Below are 19,760 nucleotides of genomic sequence, written 5' to 3'. Positions count from 1 at the left end.
GCAAACAGTAAGCGCTTATTAAAGTGCTTACTCCCCGAAGGGAACCAATGGGAGCCCTGCCTGAAGTCATCCTTACATCTGATTGGTTGCCAGGGCTGTCACTCCCTGTAGTGCGGGTGGAAAAGGCTAGCAACTAATTATTGGGGGGCGGGGCCTCAGCGTAACTCTTTCATCACCAGGCTCTACCCTAAGCCCACTTGGGGGCCTCCAGATCCTGGCCTCCAATCTTATCCTTGACCAGGGGAAGGATCCCTTTCTTCTTCCCCAAGGATAATAGCAAAGTATTTACTGTGAACATTTACACGCGTGGCTGGAAGAGGGCGCAATTCAGGAGCCCAGAGACAGGCAGTCATCCAGCGGGAGGCGGACCCCCGCTCTACCTACCCCTCACGTATTATTTATCGCTCAGGAGACCTCCAAGATCTAGGAGAAGGGTCAGTGATGGAGGCTCCTGGAACCTGTGATCCTGACCCCATCACTTGCTGTGCAGATGGGGAAACTGAGGTCCCAGGGGGACAAGGCGTGGCCACAGTTCACATACAAAGGGGCTGCAGGTGTACCTCCCACCCCCACTCTAGAACGCTCCTTTACCTAAAGCGGGACCTGGGGGAGCGGCCTCCGTTTCTCCATTGGTACAGCGGGGGCAGGTGTGGAGGGGTTCCAACCAGGAAAGGGGCTGCAGGTGTACGTTGGCCACGCCCCTCTCAGGTGAGTCTAACGCCCAAACTCCCCCTTAAAAATTAATGGCCAATTCTGCCGTCCCCCAATACTCATCCGCAGGGAGCAAAGGTGAGTGAGAGCCTGGACTCCGCCCGCACCCTCTAGTTGCCAGGGAACCTGCCTCCGTACCACCCATCCCCACACCCGCACCCTCCTGGGGCTTCCTCTCTCCCGGGACCCCCTCACCATCCCAGCCCCCAGCGTCAGCCGCCTTCGCTCTACCCAACAGCAGACCTGAAAGCGCGGCCCTTTAAAGAAAGGCCCCCTAGCGGGCGCCGGGCCCTGAACTTTTGGTGTCAGCACCTGGGGCGCCCCCTCCCCGCGCCCCACTCCTTATCTTTTATAAACTTACACATGTCAGTTAGCGAACTTCCTAATCTAGCTGGATGTTCTTATCAATAGAGGTCCAGTCGAAGTCTTCATCTGGCTTTTCCCCCCACGCTCCCCTGCAGGATCCGGGCCCTCGCCAGACTCGCCCGATTACCCTGAGACTGTATTTGTCCATCAGGAAAAAGGGGCTTCTAGTTATTCATCATTCATCCCACAAACAATCGTTGGTCCCTGGGATGATACAAGTGATGGCAGAAAGGGGAGGGGGCCCCCAACATTCTAAGATTAGAGTCCTGGGTCCTAACGGTCACCCCGACTGTTTCCCACTCCGTTAAAGTGGGTGTGTTTCACACGATCGTCAAGAAGAAACGCGGTGCTGGGAAGAGTGAGCAATGTGGGGGGAAGGCTCTATGGAGGAAGGTGGTTTTGCAGTTGGGGCTTTGCAGATGAATAGGAGTTTGTCGTCAGGGAGAGAACTCCAGGTAGAGTGAATGCACAAGCAAAAGGCCTGGAGGTTGGATGCTGGCGCACTGGGTGGAGCCCCAACTCTCAGTGTGTGTGTGTGTGTGTGTGTGTGTGTAGGGGCGGGGGTGTGTGTGATGGAGGTGGTGGTTTGGCTTGAGTTCCCACCTCCTTTCAGAACCAGGCAGGAGGTCCAGCCTCTCCCCCTATCCCAGGTCCTAGCCTTCAAATCATTTTTTCAGCCCAGACTGACCTGTGCCCTTGGCCTCAGCTTCTCCTCCCAAGCTGTGAGGACTAGCTATCTGTCCCGTTGTCCCACCCCCCAGGCCCCCCAGGCCCCCAGAAAGTGTCCCAAGCCAACACCTCCTGACTGCCAACTATCCCAGCACCTTCTTTTCCTTTTATTATTTTTTCCCTCCACCCTGCAGCTCAGGGCTCAACATCTCCTGGCTAAGCTGGGCTCTTTGGGGCTACGGTCACCCGTTGGGGACTAGCTTTACCTCTGCAGGCCTCTAACTCCTTGGGGATATAATAGGCTCTTAGGGGCTAGGCCAGTGATGGCGAACCTTTTGAGCTCGGCGTGTCAGCATTTTGAAAAACCCTAACTTTACTCTGGTGCCGTGTCACATATAGAAATTTTTTGATATTTGCAACAATAGTTAAACAAAGATGTATACTTTTGATATTTGCAGGTCAGAGGCGTCATAGGTTTGCCATCACTGGGCCAGGCTCTGCCCTTCAGGATTTGGCTCCGCCTTCCGGAGTAAGCTGGGCTCTTAGGAACTAGGGTGGGGCCATCCCTTCAGGACTATCTTCAGCTCTTAGGGCAGCGGTTCTCAACCTGTGGGTCGCAACCTCTTTGGGGGTCAAACGACCCTTTCACAGGGGTCGCCTAAGACCATCGGAAAACACATAATTTCGGATTGTTTTTGTGATTAATCACTATGCTTTAATTATGTTCAATTTGTAACAATAAAAATACATCCTGCATGTCAGATATTTACATGACGATTCATAACAGTAGCAAAATTACAGTTATGAAGTAGCAACGAAAATAATTTTATGGTTGGGGGTCACCACAACATGAGGAACTGTACTGAAGGGTCGCGGCGTTAGGAAGGTGGAGAACCACTGTCTTGGGGCTAGTCTCTGCCCTTCGGGGCTCAGCTCCGCTCTTCTCTGAAGAGAGCTGAGACTAGCCCAGGAGGTGGGAGCCTCTCTCTCTACTCGTATAAGTAATCAAATGAAGTGAAACATCCCGTAACGGAGCACAAGGCTCTGCAGACTGAGGCTCTGCTGTCTGGGACTGGCTCCAGCTATGTGGGTCTGGGTGGGGCTGCTGGGGCCTGGCTCTGCCCTCCGGGACTGGCTGTGGCTACACTGACTCTTAGGGGCTACGCTGGCTCTTTGGAACTGGTGTCAGCGTTTGGGACTGGATTCAGCTCTTTGGCCTTGACTAGGCTAGGTCCACGAAAACCAAACTGAGAGAATAAGGAGAGAAGAGAGAGGTCTGAGAAAAGTGAGAGGTGAGAGAAAATTGAAAGGATGAGGAAAGAGAAATGAGAGAAAATTCACCTTTTCCTTTTAAAAAGAGGTTTTTATTGCCTTTGGTCCACAGTTGGTATTTCACATTATCTCTTGGTCCCAGGGCTCCTGGGTGGGGCTGGTCCCAGGGAGGGCCTCCTAGTGGGGGTCCCTGTGCAGTACTTGGCGGGGGAGAGGGGACAAGCATGGAAGAGGTGGGGGTCTGGCTTTACCTCAACCACTCAGAACTCTATTGTCCTGTCTGCCTGTTTCCTCCCGGGTGCCCTGTGAGGGTCCTGGGGAAACGCAGTCCCTCACAATGCCTAAAATATCTGGGGACTATGGTCCAGCCCTCTCCCAAGGAACTTCCTTCCTTCCCACCGCACCCCCGCCCCCCAAAAATTACTTTTGTTAAAACTGCCTGAAACTTCTGTTGGTACAGAAACCACAAACTGATCAGCAGAGAAAAGAGAAGAGGGGCAGAAGCAACCGGAAGCATTTGGGGCCAGTTTCCCTCCCTGCACAGGTTTCTACCTCGTCCCCCCTCCCCCCCGCTTGGCCCTAAGCCTGCTGGGAAATTTGCTACCTGGGTGTGCCCTAGGAGGGACCCCCAGCCTATATGCATTTGGATCTGGCTTTCACAGACCCTCAACTTAAACACATAGAAAAACAAGATGAAAACGTAGAAAAACCCCAAATTCCCGACGGGACGATGGCGTGAGGAGACACTCTGCAAGGATGGGGCCTCAGTAGCCCGCCTCCTCTTGGTAGTACGGAGGGTACTCCGGGGCCTTCCCTGGGCTTGGGCAGTCGCCAACTGACCCTGGAGCCCCGTCGGCCATTGGGCCTTGTGGGCAGTACTTGGGGTCGTATATCTGCCGGCCCAGGCCAAAGACCTGGCCGCTCTGGTTGGCACCCTGTGTGTAGCCCATCTGCAGAGACATGGAGGAATTGTCACACTTGTCGGTCCCCAGCTTGGTGTCATAGATGTGCCGCCGGGTCCCAGGAGCCGTCATGCCCACCTGGAGGGGGAAGAGAGAGCATCAGGATGCGAGGGACGAGGGAAACGTAAGGCCCCAAAATTTCCACCCCACCTCCCATCTCCCTTTAGTCACAGGACACATTCCTCTGCGTCCTTCCAAGCCCGGCTCAGACACCCTCCGTTCTGACCCTGCTGAGATGATTCATTACCAGTGACCCCTTCCTTTGGAACCAGGGGTGTTTGGGTCCAGCTCTCCTGTCAGTCAGGAAGCTTCTAGTCTAGAGCCAAGGCCTCCTGAAAACCCGAGGGCTCCAAAACCCCCATCACATGTGACACAGCAGGAAAAGTGAGAGCCACAGGCTCTAAACATCTCAGAGTTGAATGGGCCTCAGGTCAATCCCTTGAGGGAAACTGAGACACAGGGCTAGGTTGAAACTTCCTTGGGGACACATAGTAAGCTGAGGCAGAGACAGAGAAGGCAGGAGGGAAGCCCAGGGTCGGGGCGTCCATGGAGAACAAGCCCAGGTGGGGGCGTGCCTGAGGGGGACTGGGTGAGGCCCACCTGGCTGGCACACTTGTTGGTGCCCATTTGCAGACTGATGGTTGAGTGGTCCATGGGTGGCAGGATATGGTTCTTGGGGTCGTACAGATGCCTTCTCGTACCATAGGCCGTCATGCCTGACTGGCTGGCACACTTGTTGGTACCCATCTGCAGAAAGACGGCAGGAGAGGTCAGGCTGCCCAAAACTCCAGAGGCCACTGAGCAGGACAGGGCTTGGGTCACAGCAGAATCTCCCCTACCCCCGATGGCCCTGGTGCCCACCTGGAGCCCGATGACACACTGGCCCGCCTTCATGGTGGCGTCATCAAAGTTCCGCTCCTGCTTCTCTGAGTACTTGATGCCAATGTCCACGCCACTCTGCAGCCCCTTAGTCTTGGCCTGGAGGGAAGTGGGGCTGGGAGTATCAGGGAGGGGCAGCCTGGACTCCTGAGCCAGTCCCAGAGTGTGTGACCCTGGAGGAGGATTGGGCTGCGACCTGTCCCCTTCGCCTGCTGCCCAATGACTTAGGCGTCAGAGGTCCTGTTGGCCCCCAGCCTTCCTATTGCTCAGGCCAAGCATTCCGGGGGTCTCATCTTTCATCACCTTCTACCCAATTCTCGCTTGGAAACTTGCCCCTGGCTCCTCCCTGATCTCCCCATCCCCGGTCCTCTTGGGGCAGCCCTTGAAAACACCACTCAGAACACCATTCCTGACATGAGAGCTCCTCCCTCCTCCTACATCAGGGCCTTGCTAGTCCTTCCTCTGGAAACACTGTTCCAACCTACCCTGGTCTTTAAGGGTCACTAGGCCCCACACATTGGTCTAATTCTTTTTTTTAAAAAATATATTTTTATTGATTTCAGAGAAGGAGAGGGAGAGAGATAGAAACATCATTGATGAGAGAGAATCATTGATCGGCTGCCTCCTGCATGCCCCCTACTGGGGATCGAGCCTGCAACCGGGTATGTGTCCTTGACCCGAATCAAACCCAGGACCCTTCAGTCCGCAGGCCGACCCTCTATCCACTGAGCCAAACCAGCCTGGGCTGGTCTAATTCTTTCTTCTTCCTCCAGGCATGTCTCAGAATCTACGACTTATAGCTTATAAGAAAACTAGAGGCCTAGTGCACGAAATTCATGCACTGGGGGGCAGGGTGGGCCCTCAGCCTGGCCTGCACCTTCTAACAGTCTGGGAGCCCTCGGGGGGGGGGATGTCCAACTGCCACGGAGACAGGAGAGGCTCCCACCACCACTGCTGCACTTGCCAGCCTTGAGTCTGGCTCAGAGCTTCTGGCTGAGTGGCGCGCCCACTGTGGGAGTGCACTGACCACCAGGGGGCAGCTCCTGTGTTGAGCGTCTGCCCCCTGGTGGTCAGTGCACAACATAGCAACTGGTCATTCTGCCATTGGTCTATTTGCATATTAGCATTTTATTATATAGGATAGGATGACTTGAAGAGGGAACCCTCTTGTAAACTCTAGGCTCTGGGTGCTGAGGAGATGTGCTTGGCCGAATGGTAACAAATGGTTCAAACTCCAGTGAGGATGTGGATGGTGGGGAGGCTGTGCCTGAGCGGGGGTGGGCTGCACCTGGCCAGGGGGCATATGGGAAAGCTCTGTAGCTTCCTCTCAATTTTGGTGTGAACCTAAAACTGCTCTAAAACAGAAAGTTTTGCCCTGGCCAGTGTTTCTCAGTGGTTGGGGCATCACCTGTGCACCAAAGGGCCTTGGGTCCAATTCCCAGTCATGGGTACATACCTAGGTTGCAGGTTCAATCCCTGGCCCCGGTCAGGTCAACCAATCGATGTGTCTCTCTCACATCAATATTTCTCTTTCTCTCTCTCCCCACCTCCCTCCCTTCCACTCTCTCTAAAAATCAATGAAACAATATCCTTGTTGATGATGAACAAAAAATACAAAAAAATTAAAAATTTTAAATATAAAGACTTTTTAAACAAACAAAAATATTTTTGGTTTATAGTCTGCTTCCTCCATCAGACTGTGAGCCCAAGAAGGGGTAGACTGTGTCTGTCAGCATCTTTAATCTGTACCGTCTGCTGTGTGGCTTTGGGCAAGTTGCTGCCCCTCTCTGGGCCTCACCTTCCCTGCCAGAGCCAGGAGAGACACCTGCACCTGTGTCATGTTTCCACTCTCAAACAGGTCATTGGCCTCGAACAGGTCCACAGGGTTCATGCCGTAGCTGACCATGGCCTTGATGAAGTTGGAGAGGTTTTCTAGCTGGGAGGAGACACAAAAGGGGCTGTGAGAGAACCTCAGACGGCCCACAGGTCAGATGGGGTCCCCCAGCCCCATCCTTACTGTACCCGACAGTCCCTCACCTGGTGCCAGTTTTGCATGGAGCGGTTGATCTTGGGGACTGAGCCCGGCTGCAGCTTATTCATGAGTCTGGGGGGAGGGAAAACATGGGTGGAGAGGAATCAGGAACCTCCATTAGCATAGGTGAACCTGAACCTCACAGACCCAAGAGGCTAATTCTCCTCTTAGCCACTTTCCTTGTCAACCTCACTGCTTCTTTCTGGGCCTTAGTTTCCCCTCTTGCAATGTCATCTTCACCCACAAAGCAAAGATGCTAAAGAGTGACAATAATGGGTGTTGGGAGTATAATCCAGAAGCCCTGATTTCTGGGAGTGAATCTGAGAATTTCCATTCAAATGTGCAAACCACGGAATGTCTGAACTACAGTCGAGTAGGATGCAGCAGAGAAAGGCCTCCGGAAACTTTAGAGGCTCTCCCATGAAAGGAAGGGCATAAGACAAGGATGCTTCCTGCTAGAGATCCTCAACAAAGCCATCACACACACACACAAAGGGAAAGACACAGACTCATCGAGGGAAGAGCAAGCAGGCTTCCAACGGCAAGTGGAGCACGACCACACCGTGCGGGACATTCCGGATGACAAGCCTGTGCCAACACCCACACTCACGTGCACAGGATAATTCCATCCTTCAGACCCTTCTGGAAGTCGGGACCAATAGACAGGCCTGTGAGTCCCTCGATCCAGCCTCGGAGCTCCGCCTCCTTCTGCGGGTCATACTTGGACAGAAGCTGCAGGAGCAGAGGGCATAAGATTGGGATGAGGACACACCCAGCAGAAGTTCTCTGAAGCTGCTGATGGGGTGAGGCTGGTGGCTCCATAGGAAGGAGACAGAGGGGTCTGGCCGACCCCGCACTATGGAACTGTGTCCCATCAGGAGGGACACTCACAGGCACAGATAAACCACCCTCCACAGACGCGCTCCTCTCTCTCACTGACAAACTTTGGCTCTAATCCACTTCCAATGGTGCCAAACCCTCATCTCCTGCTCTACCTGCACTAGGGACAAGCCCTTCTGTTTCCACTTCCTGTCTCTGGACTTGCCTGTTCTGGACATTTCACATAAATGGAATCGCACACTATGCGGCCTCTTGTGCCTGGCTTCTCTCACTAGTAGCATGTGTTCAAGGTCTATCCATCCATGTTGTAGCGTGTCAGTGCCTCATTCCTTTCCACGGCTGAGTAATATTCCACTGTGTGGATGGACCACATTGTGTGTATCCATTGACCAGTTGATGGGCATTTAGGCCGTTTCCATCTCTTGGCCATTGTGAATCCTGCTGCTGTGAATACCCATGTACAGGTTTTCTGAAACACCTATTTTAATTCGTTTGGGAACATATCTAGGAGTGGAATTGATGGGTCAGGTGATGATTCTGTTTAACTTACGGAGGGACCACCAAACCATTCTCTTGCCTAGCACTGGCCATACCAGTTACTGGCTCAGGGCTTTTGCATGTGCTGTCACTTTTGACTTAGATGTTTGCATGGCTGGGTCCCTACCTTCCATCTAGTCACAGCTTGAAGGTCACCTCTTTAGAGAGGAGTTCCCTGACCACGCTAGCTATGACGGCCCTCCTCTGGTACCCCTCTCTCCCTGGCCCTGCCTCCTTATTTTCTTTCTGTCTTTTTTTTTTTTTTTAATGTTTCATTGATTTTTTACAGAGAGGAAGGGAGAGGGATAGAAACATTGATCAGCTGCCTCCTGCACATCTTCTACTGGGGATGTGCCCGCCACCAAGGTACACACCCTTGACCGGAATCGAACCTGGGACCCTTCAGTCCGCAGGCCGACGCTCCATCCACTGAGCCAAACCGGTTAGGGCTTCCTTCTGTCTTTTATCTCCACCTTCTGTTATAATATAGCTTCTTGCTTATGATGCATCCCCCACCCCCCTTGAGCTTTGCTGACCAGCTTAGTGCTGTCCTGGATAAGCACTGGATAAGTGTCCTGGATAAGTGCTCCTGGTCCCCCATCAGCACCCGCCCATTGCCCCCCCCACACACACACACCCCGTTCCCAGCGGCAGCAGCCCAGAGCACTGACGGCTGAGAAAGTCAGAATGGCTGAAGCCCAGGGCAGCCCCAAGAAGTCAGGGAGACCCAGGCCAAGATGGGCAGAGTTGGTCAGCCCCAGGGCAGCTCCTTGGGGGTGGTAGAAAGCTGAGTCCAGCCCCCGTTCAGGACCAGACTGTCCCACTGGGTGCATTTTCTGCCCCAGACCCCCTGCCCACCTTTACTCACAGATCCCCACCCAGAGGCCCTATCTTTTCCTCTCCTCCCATCCCCCAGGGGACTGAAACCTTGTGCAGACCTAATTCCTACTCGGCTCTGCCCCAACTCCCCCATGATTTCTCTTCCCTGTACCTCAGTTTCCCATCAGTGTCTGGAATGGTTTGCACAGGGGTCTCCTGAACCCTGGCCTGCCTCCTGGTGACTGCATAGAAACCCTCGGATACGATATGGAATCACCCGCCCAGAGCCCAGGGAGACAAAGGCAGGATCAGCTAACCCGATCCGCTCGGCCCACCCCTCGGGCTGCAGTCTCCTGGTTCCCAGGGCTGGGGGAGCAGCCCAGCCCAGATGAAGCTTTGTTCAGCTTGAGGAATGAGCAGGGTCACGTCCTGATGGCTGAGCCTGAGGCAGATGGGCTGGTCTGGATGCCTGGAACGCCTGCCTGCCCAGCTGGGGCCCGTCCATAATGGCTCAAGGGGGCCAGGGTCCTGGGCAAAGGCGCCTGGCCCTCCCCACAGTGGCCTGAAGCATTCTTCACCACCGCAAACTGCCAGGAATGCAGCCACCGCCTTCTGCGAAATCTGCTAAATTGGGACCAGCTGTTCCCAATGGTCTAAAAGTCAGTCACCCGGCCCAGAATCAAGTGGCCAGAGCTGCTCAGAGGGACACAAGGGACAACCGCCTGCCTCAGGCCAATCAGCTGGGGGTAAACTGAGGCACGTGGGCCAGACAGAGGTCCCTGGGTCTCCCCTGTCTTAAATAGCTGGAAAAGTGGGCAGGGCCTGGGCTCCAAGCCATAGGAAGAGGGACAAGCGACCGTGGCAAGCTGGTCGGTGGCCAACTCACACTCCAAACTTACAAACTGAGGCCTGACTTCAGGGAGCCTCTGACCTTACCGGCCCATGCAGGTATCAACCTGCCCCTGTCTCACCCCATCTCCAAAACTTCCCGGTTCTCACACACTTCCTGGGGTAAACGCCAGGTCCAGGGGGACCAGTGGCCGTCAGGCGCTGGATGCAACAGGTCCAGTTCCAGTCCTGACTCTGCTGTTTGCAAGCTGTGTGGTCCTGGGCAGCTCTGAGCCCTGTGTGCAAACTGGGGTCTTAAAACTGCCTTGGGCGTGTGGGACAGCATGCACAGCCAGTCTGTCAACGTTCAATGCTCAGTCTATGGGACTATTGCTGGAGCGGGGACTCTTGGGGGGCAGGGGGGGCGGGGGGCGCAGAGCCAGCTGAGTGGCCATTCTCTATCTCAGGGCTTCCTAAGCTTCAGCTTCCCCTTTTGTCAAAGGGATGGAGGGAGGCTCCAATGAGCCTGCTGGAGAATGGAGAATTCTCCCTCCTGTCACAGGTCCTAGGGTGCCAATGCAGGCCCCCGTCCGGGGCTGGTCGGACTGTGTCCTCAGCATGCCCAGGCAGGTTTCCTTCCCAGATGTCTGGTGGGAGGATGTATGTATGTGTGTGGGGGTGGGGGGGTGAGCGCCCCTCAGCTGGAAAGGCCCTTGCTTATCAGGCCTGAGACCTCCCCATGGATCTGGGTCACCCCCTGTGCTCCCCACTCCTGAGATGGGCCCGGCTGTGTGACCCTCCAAAAGTGTCTGCCCCTCTCTGAGCCAGAACCACACGAGTTTTCTTAAAAAGTGTCTCCCACTGGCGCCGCCCCGTGTTTCTAGGATACGAAACACACATGTTAGGGGACCCGGGCGCCGTGTGGACCCCTCTGCTGTTCCTTTGTCAGACGGAGACAAAGAGAACATACAAGGGAACAGCCCAAGCAGGCGGCGGCCTCCTCCTCCCAGCAACTTCCCCTTGTCCTCCTCCCAGGTGAGAGGTTGGGAAATTCCTGTGGGGGCGGCCACACCCTAATTAAAAGGACACCTGGCCCACCCGCTTCCCCTCCTGCAGCTTGTGTGGCCCCCAAACAGACGTGTGGCCAGGGGAGGAGGGGCAGCCGGGGTCCTCTCGGAGCCTCAGTTTTCCCTCCGCTGCAGCGCTGGAAGGGCCCAGGGCCGGGGAGGGTCAGACCCAACCGCTCCCGGACGCTGGGCAGTGCCAGGTCGCAGACCTCTCGGCTCCCCCAGAGCTGAGGGAGTCTCGGTGGGCGCCCCCAGAACCGGGATGTTGGGGACGAGGAGGGCCACTTTCATCCCAGGTCTCAGAGTCTCTGCGCCCAGATGTCGGGGAGCCTAGACGGCGCAGGATCCCCGGGGGCGCCCCTCACTCACCCGGTTCTTGACCTCAGCCGAGAGCCCGTACGAGGGCCCCTTGTTGAACTGCGTGGAGCTCATGCCGGCGGCGGCGGCGGCGGCCCGGCGGACGCCTCGTTCCCGGGAGTCCCGAAGGGAAACTGAGGGAGGGAGGGGCGGGGGCTTTCGACGGCCCAGGCGTGGCACGCCCGCCCTCTCCCTGCTGCGGGGCCAGTAAGTGGCTCTCGCACCCTTTCTCGGCCTCAGTTTCCCGTTCTGCAGCGATGGCAGACGGGATTGTTGGATGGAACCCTAGTTCCCTTGGTGCACGAGTGAGGACTCCTCCCTGCCACTTAGAAGCACCTCCCAATTTGCCTCCGTCCCGGAACTCCACAGCTGGGTGGCGGACAAGGGAATTAGAGGAGTCCTCAGAAGAAGGGGCCATTGGAGCTGGGGCTCTGATGGATGAGTAGGAGTTTGCCAGACCAAAAGGGATTCGTGTCCCTGGCAGAAAAAAAGGTGCAAAGGACTAGAGCAGTGGTTCTCAACCTTCTGGCCCTTTAAATACAGTTCCTCATGTTGTGACCCAACCATAGAATTATATTCGTTGCTACTTCATATCTGTAATGTTGCTACTGTTATGAATCGTAATGTAAATATCTGATATGCAGGATGGTCTTAGGCGACCCCTTTGAAAGGGTAGTTTGATTGCCAAAGGGGTCTCGACCCACAGGTTGAGAACCGCTGGACTAGAGGGACCATCAGCGAGCATGTAGAGATCAATCAGATAGATTGGGGGATGAGGGATGAGAAGGGACCTTAAATTCTGGGCTGAGGAATGATGGGGGATGGAGGGTGTATGAAATAGCAGAGAGTTGAAGTCAGGAGATGTCTTGGGGTTAAGGCCGAGGCTACCAAGCTACCAGACCAGGCACACAGTTGGTGCTCAATAGGTGAGGTTTGCTTGTACAGATAAACCAATAAATTAATAAATAACAGAATAAATTAATTCACTTATTCAGTAATTTGTTCATTCATCAAAAGTTCCGTGACATGGCCTCTGGGCCAGTTCCTTGCTAGGTAATCCTGGCTTTCAGGAGACCTTAGCTCCTGCCCATCCTTGGGAAGACAGAGCCAGGCACCAAGTCCCCTGCCCCATGTGAACAAGCACAGTACAGAAAAAGGGGCCTGGGGTGGAGGAACCTGGAAGGGAAGTCGAGGCTCCACTGGCTGGACGGATCAAGAAAAGGTGCACATAAGAGGAGACATGAGATGGGGTTCTGAAGCATGTATAGGAGTTTGACACATGTGACAAGTGGCTGGTTGAACTCTGTGAGGGCTCAGAAATGACTTACCGATGCCCCTTCTCTGGCGAGCACTCATCGCTGGCCCCCCACTCTCTTGATGTTTGCTTCCTCTTTCTCTGCCTGTCATTCTCCCATTCCATCCATCTGAAGACGCCTTTCTTCAGGGTTCAAGTCCTAGCTGGATGGTCTTGGGGGGGGGTCCCTTCCCTTCTGGGTCTCAGTTTCATCATCTGTGAAATGGGGACCAGTGAAAGTGGGAGGCTCAACAATGAGGCAATGCAACTCAGGATGGGAACAGTGCAGTTTCTTGGTGTCTAGGTGGGAGCTAGGAGGGTGGTAGGGGCATGGGGTGTTCAGGTAGATTCTATGCAGGTCCTGTTGGGCAAGAGGTGGCCCCAGGGCACTCTGGAGGCACTGTGAAGAGGTCTCAAGCCAGCCTGCAGAGGTCAGTGGCTGCTGGCAACATGGCCATTGGTTTCCTTGCCATGGCCTGGCCCCTGGTGCTTGTCCGGGGGTCCAACACTTACTCCCTAGGGATACCGTCTGAGTTGGGGGGTCTCTGAGAAGTTGCATGTGACCCCCACCTATGCCTACAGCCCTGTGTCCAGCTCATGCCAGTCCAGGCAGGCATACTCACAGGACCGCAGCCCGCCCACATCCTGGGGTGCTGGGTCCCCCTACAGCATTTCTATTGGGGGGGGGCAGTGGGGCCTCCATAGCGCTGGCCAGGAGCTGAAACAGAAACAAGAAGACTGAGCCTAGATGGCTCCAAACCCTAGAAGCACCTGCCAGCCTGTGCGCCTGCTGGAGACCCGGGCCAGCCCTGCAAAACCACCCAGCCGCAGTCTCCCACCTGTGAAATGGTCTGCTTCCCAGGCGTTGGTATTCACCACACGGCCCCAAATATGCCTGGGACATTGTGCCACATAAGAGCTGGGCACCTTAGCCCTGGCCAGTGTGGCTTAGTTGATTGAGCATTGTCCCCTACACCGAGGTCACCGGTTTGAGTCCTGGTCAGGGCACATGCCAGTTGCAGGTTCGCTCCCCAGTATGGGGCATGCAAGAGGCAGCTGAGGGATGTTTCTCTCATAGATGTTTCTTGTTGTGTTGTGAGTGGGAAACACGCCAGATTTCAAAGACGTGGTCCAGAAAAAGGTGTCACAAACTTCATTCGTCATTTTTCATATTGATCACATGCTAAAATGATCATATTTTTGAGATATAGAGTGATGTGAAACATATTACAAAACTTTTCTTAATTCTACTAGAACGTTGAAAATTATGTGTGTGGTTTGTCTTTTATTTCTACTGGCCGGGGCTGTTTGGACCCATAAGCCAAATCCAGATATTGCCTTTTTTTTTTTTTTTTTTTGGTGGCCCATGAGCTAAGAATGGATATTACATTTTTAAGTGGTTGAAAAGAATTTTTCTAAGTATATTTTTATTAATTTAAGAGAGGAAGAGATAGAAACATCAATGATGAGAGAGAATCATCAATCGGCTGCCTCCTGCACACTCACCACTGGGAATTGAGCCCGAAACCTGGGCATATGCTCTGACCAAATCAAACCATGACTTCCTGGTTCATAGGTCAATGCTCAACCACTGAACCACACCAGCTGGATGAAAATAATTTTTTTTTTTTTAACACCAAGCGACTTACAGGGCTACTGCTTCGAAAATAATTTTTTACAAAATACTATTACACAAAGCTTGGGAATCACAAACTATTTAAATTTCGGTGCCCTACCCCCCAAAAAATACAAAAAAAGAAAACCAAAACTAACTAACTAAAATAAATAAATTTCGGTGTCCAAAGTTTTATTGGTGCCCAGCTAGTTGGCTTATTGACTCTTCACCTTCAGCATTAACCATTATTGCAGAACTGGGTGGTCTCTGGACTGCAGAGTTGAAATACTGACTCTCTGGCCTTTTACAGATACGTTTGCCAACCCCTGGTCTAGGCTCTTGAGTCTCCCAGAACCCTAGAAATCCAGACTCAGACCTCCCATACTTTGAAATCCTGGGGTTCCAGAGCGTGATGGCGAACCTTTTGAGCTCAGTGTGTCAGCATTTTGAAAAACCCCTAACTTAACTCTGGTACACACAGAAATTTTTTGATATTTTCAACCATAGTAAAACAAAGATTTACATTTTTGATATTTATTTTATATATTTAAATGCCATTTAACAAAGAAAAATCAACCAAAAAAATGAGATCGTGTGTCACCTCAGAGACACGTGTCATAGGTTCGCCATCACTGGCTTAGACTATTTATATTTCTATACCTTGAAGAATGGGGGACCGGATCCAGACCATATTAATACAGTGAGTATTGAAATAAAGCAGGTAATAACCTTTCTGTTGATGGAGGGTCTTGTTTTCCATTTGTAAAAACTGCAACACCTGTGAAGCACAAGGAAGTGAAATGCAATAAAATGAGGTGTGCTTGTAATTACAGGACCTCTGCCCAAGGAACTCAGACTGATCCTATATAATAAAAGCCTAATATGCTAAGTGTCCAGTTGTCTGGTTGTCCATTAACCAATCAAAGTGTAATATGCTAATGATATGCTAAGTCCTCTCAACTGCTCACTATGATGTGCATGGACCACCAGGGGGCAGATGCCCTTACCAATAGGTTAGCTTGCTGCTGGGGTCCGGCCTGATCAGGACTGAGCCAGACGGGCTGGACATGCCCTGGAGCCCTCCCATGGTCCCTCCCCAGCTGGCCAACCTCCCGAGTTCCTCCCCAGCCCCGATCATGCACCGGTGGGGTCCCTCGGCCTGGCCTGCACCTTCTTGCATTCCAGGACTCCTCGGGGGATGTCGGAGAGCTGGTTTTGGCCCGATCCTGCAGGCCAGGCCGAGGGACCCTACTGGTGCACGAATTTGTAGACCTGGTGTACAGATAAACCAATAAATTAATAAATTACAGAATAAATTAATTCACTTATTCAGTAATTTGTTCATTCATCAAAAGTAGTGCCCCTGCCCCCAGCCCGCCTTTCTGTCCTCACCTGTGCTCACCCCTCAGGCTCCACCTCCTTCCCCACAGCCGGGCCTGGGGTGGGGGGTGAGCCCCAGCCTGGATGTCAGGTCCCTCTGCCCCCGACCCCCGCGGGGGCCTATGGAAGACTAGCGTGTGCGCCCCAGAGCCTTCTAGGCGCCCCCCAGCTGTCAGCAGGGGCTCCTGGCCCCCAGAGGAAGGGGGGCTAGTCTCCAGCTTCTCTGCTTCTGAGCTGTCATGTCACCCAGTGCCCCCAGTTAGACAGAATGGATCGGCCATAATAAAGTCTCTTCAACAAGTAAAAAACAAAACAAAACAAAAAACCCAGGCCTCGAGTAGAAATATACTGATATGACTCTGTGTAGTTAGTTCTCTGACTTCAGGGTCCCTGCCTTGGAGCCTGGGTTCAAATTATGACTGCCCAGCTGGCTGTGTGGCCTTCTGCAATTATGCTCCACCTTTCTGTGCCTCCCTCTCCTGTCTGTAAAGCACCTATTGCCCGTAGGACTGACATCTCTGGATCCAGCTGTGTAAACCCTGAGATAAAGGCTGTTGGGTTACACATGTCAAAATCTTAGGGATTTTGGCCTCAGCTAGGGAACCTGGCAGGGAGGTCTTGAGCTTCTGCAACTATCCTGTGCCCTTGAACCCACGGCACCCTCTGATCCAACCAGGCTGACCTCTGGGGAGACTGCAGAGGCTGGAGGACCAGTGGTTGCAGGGGCTTCAGGTGCTGGGCAGGGGTCTGAGCCCAGAGATTTTTTAAAATATATATTTTATTGATTTTGTACAGAGAGGAAGGGAGAGGGATAGACAGTTAGAAACATCGATGAGAGAGAAACATCGATCAGCTGCCTCGCGCACACTCCCTACTGGGGATGTGCCCGCAACCCAGGTACATGGCCCTTGACTGGAATCGAGCCTGGGACCCTTGAGTCCGCAGGCCGACGCTCAGTCCACTGAGCCAAACCGGTTAGGGCCCAGAGATATTTTTTAAAAATATATTTGTATTGATTTCAGAGAGGAAGGGAGTGGGAGAGAGAGATAGAAACATCAATGATGAGAGGAAATCATTTATTGGCTTTCTCCTGCAGGCCCCACACTGGGGATCGAGCTTGCAACTTGGGCATATGCCCTGACTGGGAATTGAACAGTGACCTCCTGGTTCATAGTTTGACTCTCAACCACTGAGCCACACCAGCCAGGTGTGAGCCCAGGGGTCTTGGTGTCTGGGCACAGGGGGCTGCAGGAGCAGAGGCAGCCACCTCTATGGCAATCCTCTCCCTGCAGTGTCTGGGCTCTGAGCCGGACCCCAAAGGGTCAGGGTGGGACCCAGGACTGGGCCCTTCAGCAGAGGCTTTGGGCGCCTCCTGGAGGGCTTCAGGCGCTTCCCTTGCTCTCTGCAAAAAGGCATTATTTGCTCCTGGACACTTCAGACAAAACAAGCATCGCCTGACCGGTTTGGCTCAGTGGATAGAACGTCGGCCTGTGGACTCGGTGGTCTCGGGTTCGATTCCGGTCAAGGGCATGTGCCTTGGTTGTAGGCACATACCCAGTGGGGAGCGTGAGGGAGGCAGCTGATCGATGTTTCTCTCTCATTGATGTTTCCAACTCTCTATCTCTGGAGAATCAATAAAATATATTTTTAAAAAATAAAAATAAAACAAGCATGATGCAGCAGAAACAACAAAAGTAACAATCAGCCTGTTAACTTGGGTCAGGAACCTGCCACAGGTCCCCACTGACCCCTCCACAGAGGTGTCTGCTAGGCCGGCTCCTTGCTCTGCCTCAGGGCCTTTGCTTCAGCTATGCCCTCTGCCTGGCATTCTCTACCTGGTTCCTGCACTGTCCTCCTTCCAGCCCCTGCTGGAGGGTCATCTGCTCAGTGCCCCGCCCCTCACAAGTCCCAATGTAACTCTCAACCTGCCCCAAACCGGCTACACCCCCACGCCCCCGGTCTACACACAACCCCACAGCATCCTCGGAAATCCAATCCCCTCTCTCTGGTGGTGTAGGTTTAGAACTGTCTTTCCCCACTTGTTCTTTTCTTTTTTTAAAACATATCTGTATCGATTTTTTTTTTTTTTTTTTTTTTTTACAGAGAGGAAGGGAGAGGGATAGAGAGTTAGAAACATCAATGAGAGAGAAATATCAATCAGCTGCCTCCTGCACACTCCCTACTGGGGATGTGCCTGCAACCAAGGTACATGCCCTTGACCGGGAATCAAACCCGGGACCCTTGAGTCCGCAGGCCAATGCTCTATCCACTGAGCCAAACCGGTCAGGGCTGGCGTGTGTGTGTGTGTGTGTGTGTGTGTGTGTTGTTCTTTTTCTTGATGGTGACTCTCCAAGGAGGCCAGGCACTCATGGTGAAGTTGCACTGGCATCGTGAGTCTCGTGTTATCTATTAAGTTGGAGTAAGCTCTTGACTGCACTGCTGGATACAGCAGCCACTGGCACGTGGGGCTATTTCAACGTATATTATTATATTAATAAAAATAAACTAAGTTTAAAAGCCTGCTTCTTGGCCACACTGGCTAAATTTCCCTGCCGAGGAGCCCGTGTGCATTGGGCCTTGCTGGGCATATCAGACCCACAGCGCCTGCCACAGTGCGGCTGGGAATGCTCCCCAGGCCAAGGGGATAAAGTCGGCCTGGCCTCTCCATCGGAAAACATTATTTTTCCCCCTTTGCAACTAAGAAGTGATCTGGGGGGTGGAGGGGAGGGTGATCCATAATAATTTCAAGAGTGCATTTTTGAGCATCTACCGTATGCAGGCACCACGAGGAGCACAGGAAGAGAATGACTTTTGCCTCCTGGGTGTGGTAGCACAGGTATGGGTCTGTCTGCCCACTCAGGCTGTTGGGCATAATCCTAGGATTATGAAACCCGACAGGTAGGTCTGGAAGGTTTTCCTCAACCTCTGGGTGACAGCTGAAGTCACCTCCCTCCCTTACCACACGATTCAATTCAGAACAGCCACCCCCACAACCTCCCGTGTCCTGGCCTTTCTCAGAGGCCCCATCTGCACCCCTCACGCTGTGCGCTCGACATCAGGAACCAGACCAGACACCCCTTGTCTGTTTGCCTGTCTCCATGCTGGTCCCCAAGTTCTGCGAGAGCAGGGACCCTGCCTATTGCGTTGCTCATTTCCCTAAATCCATTTGCCCCAGACCAGGTGTCTATTGTCCTTCTTCAGGGCCGCTGCTCAGGGTCCTGGCCCCCATGCCTCCTGTCTCCTGGTCCTGCCTTCTACGCTCCCATGCAGCCAACCTCTGCCTAGAATCTTAGGGTGCGTAGGAGTGGAAGCGCCTGGCATACAGTAGGCATTCAATGAATGTTGGGTTGTATTACTCAACGCCTTGGGCATGCGAGCTACATAGAACAGGGAGACAGTTGGGAGGGGTGGCAAAAACCTATTGGGAGAAATAAAGGCAGGTGTCAAGACAAAAAACATGGCTCGACAAACCACTCTTCCCTCACTCTAGAGTCTTGCTCAGTAAAGTAAGGACCCGTCGCCAGCAGACGCCGACTGCTGGTTGCGAACGAAAGGCCGCCCTGGCCATAAATGGTGCGATGTGGGGGAGAGGCGGCTTTTACTATGCTTATACCAGTTTTGTTTTGGCTAGTATTTGCCATATGTTTGACTTTCAACACTTCTGTGACTTTATATATTAGATGTATCCCTTATAAATGGTATATAGTGGGATAAATATAAAACCTGTTGCTTGATGTTGCCATTTTCGAACGAAAGGCCGCCCTGGCCATAAATGGTGCGGGGAGGGGCGGGGGGGCCGCGACGCCGTATTACGTCAGAGAGGCCCTCCCAGGCTAAACCCAAAAGACTAGGCGTGACAGGGAATCGGGGCGATTTGCACAAAAACCAGTGGTTGCCATCCCCACAGGACATTTAAAGGCTACCAATGAAATTACTTTTCAGTTAGAGCGATCTAGTTTACGCTTCCATTTGACCTGGCTTTCTATAGCGCCACATCAACGAACATCTCCTACCGTTGCGCTTATTTAAGGTGTTTTTGATCACGTAAAACCCTCATATATTGACTAGTTTTACCGTCCAAGCATGTCCTAGAAGCCGCGGGGTATTGTGGGGGCAGTATGTAAAAGACCGG

At 53.2% G+C, this 19,760-nt stretch overlaps 1 protein-coding gene across 1 annotated transcript; it reads right to left on the bottom strand.

Moving 5' to 3' along the window:
* Positions 1-3,088: 3,088 nt before the first annotated feature.
* CNN2 (calponin 2) lies at positions 3,089-11,461 on the bottom strand. The gene is made up of 7 exons (XM_006764791.2): positions 11,352-11,461; positions 7,502-7,623; positions 6,897-6,963; positions 6,658-6,795; positions 4,842-4,958; positions 4,581-4,727; positions 3,089-4,058 (listed from the first exon to the last, which is right to left on the bottom strand). The coding sequence occupies exons 1-7, from the start codon at positions 11,412-11,414 to the stop codon at positions 3,783-3,785; spliced, it is 930 nt and encodes a 309-aa protein (XP_006764854.1). The 5' UTR covers positions 11,415-11,461; the 3' UTR covers positions 3,089-3,782.
* Between the last annotated feature and the right edge of the window lie 8,299 nt (positions 11,462-19,760).

This window comes from Myotis davidii, unplaced genomic scaffold (genome assembly GCF_000327345.1).
Source record: "Myotis davidii unplaced genomic scaffold, ASM32734v1 scaffold198, whole genome shotgun sequence".
Lineage (NCBI taxonomy): Eukaryota > Metazoa > Chordata > Mammalia > Chiroptera > Vespertilionidae > Myotis > Myotis davidii.
The sequence above is the reverse complement of the archived record's forward strand: the minus strand, read 5'-3'. Positions and strand labels throughout refer to the sequence as shown.

Bases quoted from the DNA above. Each gene is read 5' to 3' on its own strand.
- CNN2 (XM_006764791.2), bottom strand. From the start codon at position 11,414: ATGAGCTCCACGCAGTTCAACAAGGGGCCCTCGTACGGGCTCTCGGCT. The intron at 4,959-6,657 runs GTGAGGCCCAGA...ACTTCCCTCCAG, and splicing joins TCCTGGCTCTGGCAGGGAAG to GCCAAGACTAAGGGGCTGCA. The intron at 4,728-4,841 runs GTGGGCACCAGG...GTCTTTCTGCAG, and splicing joins AGTGTGTCATCGGGCTCCAG to ATGGGTACCAACAAGTGTGC.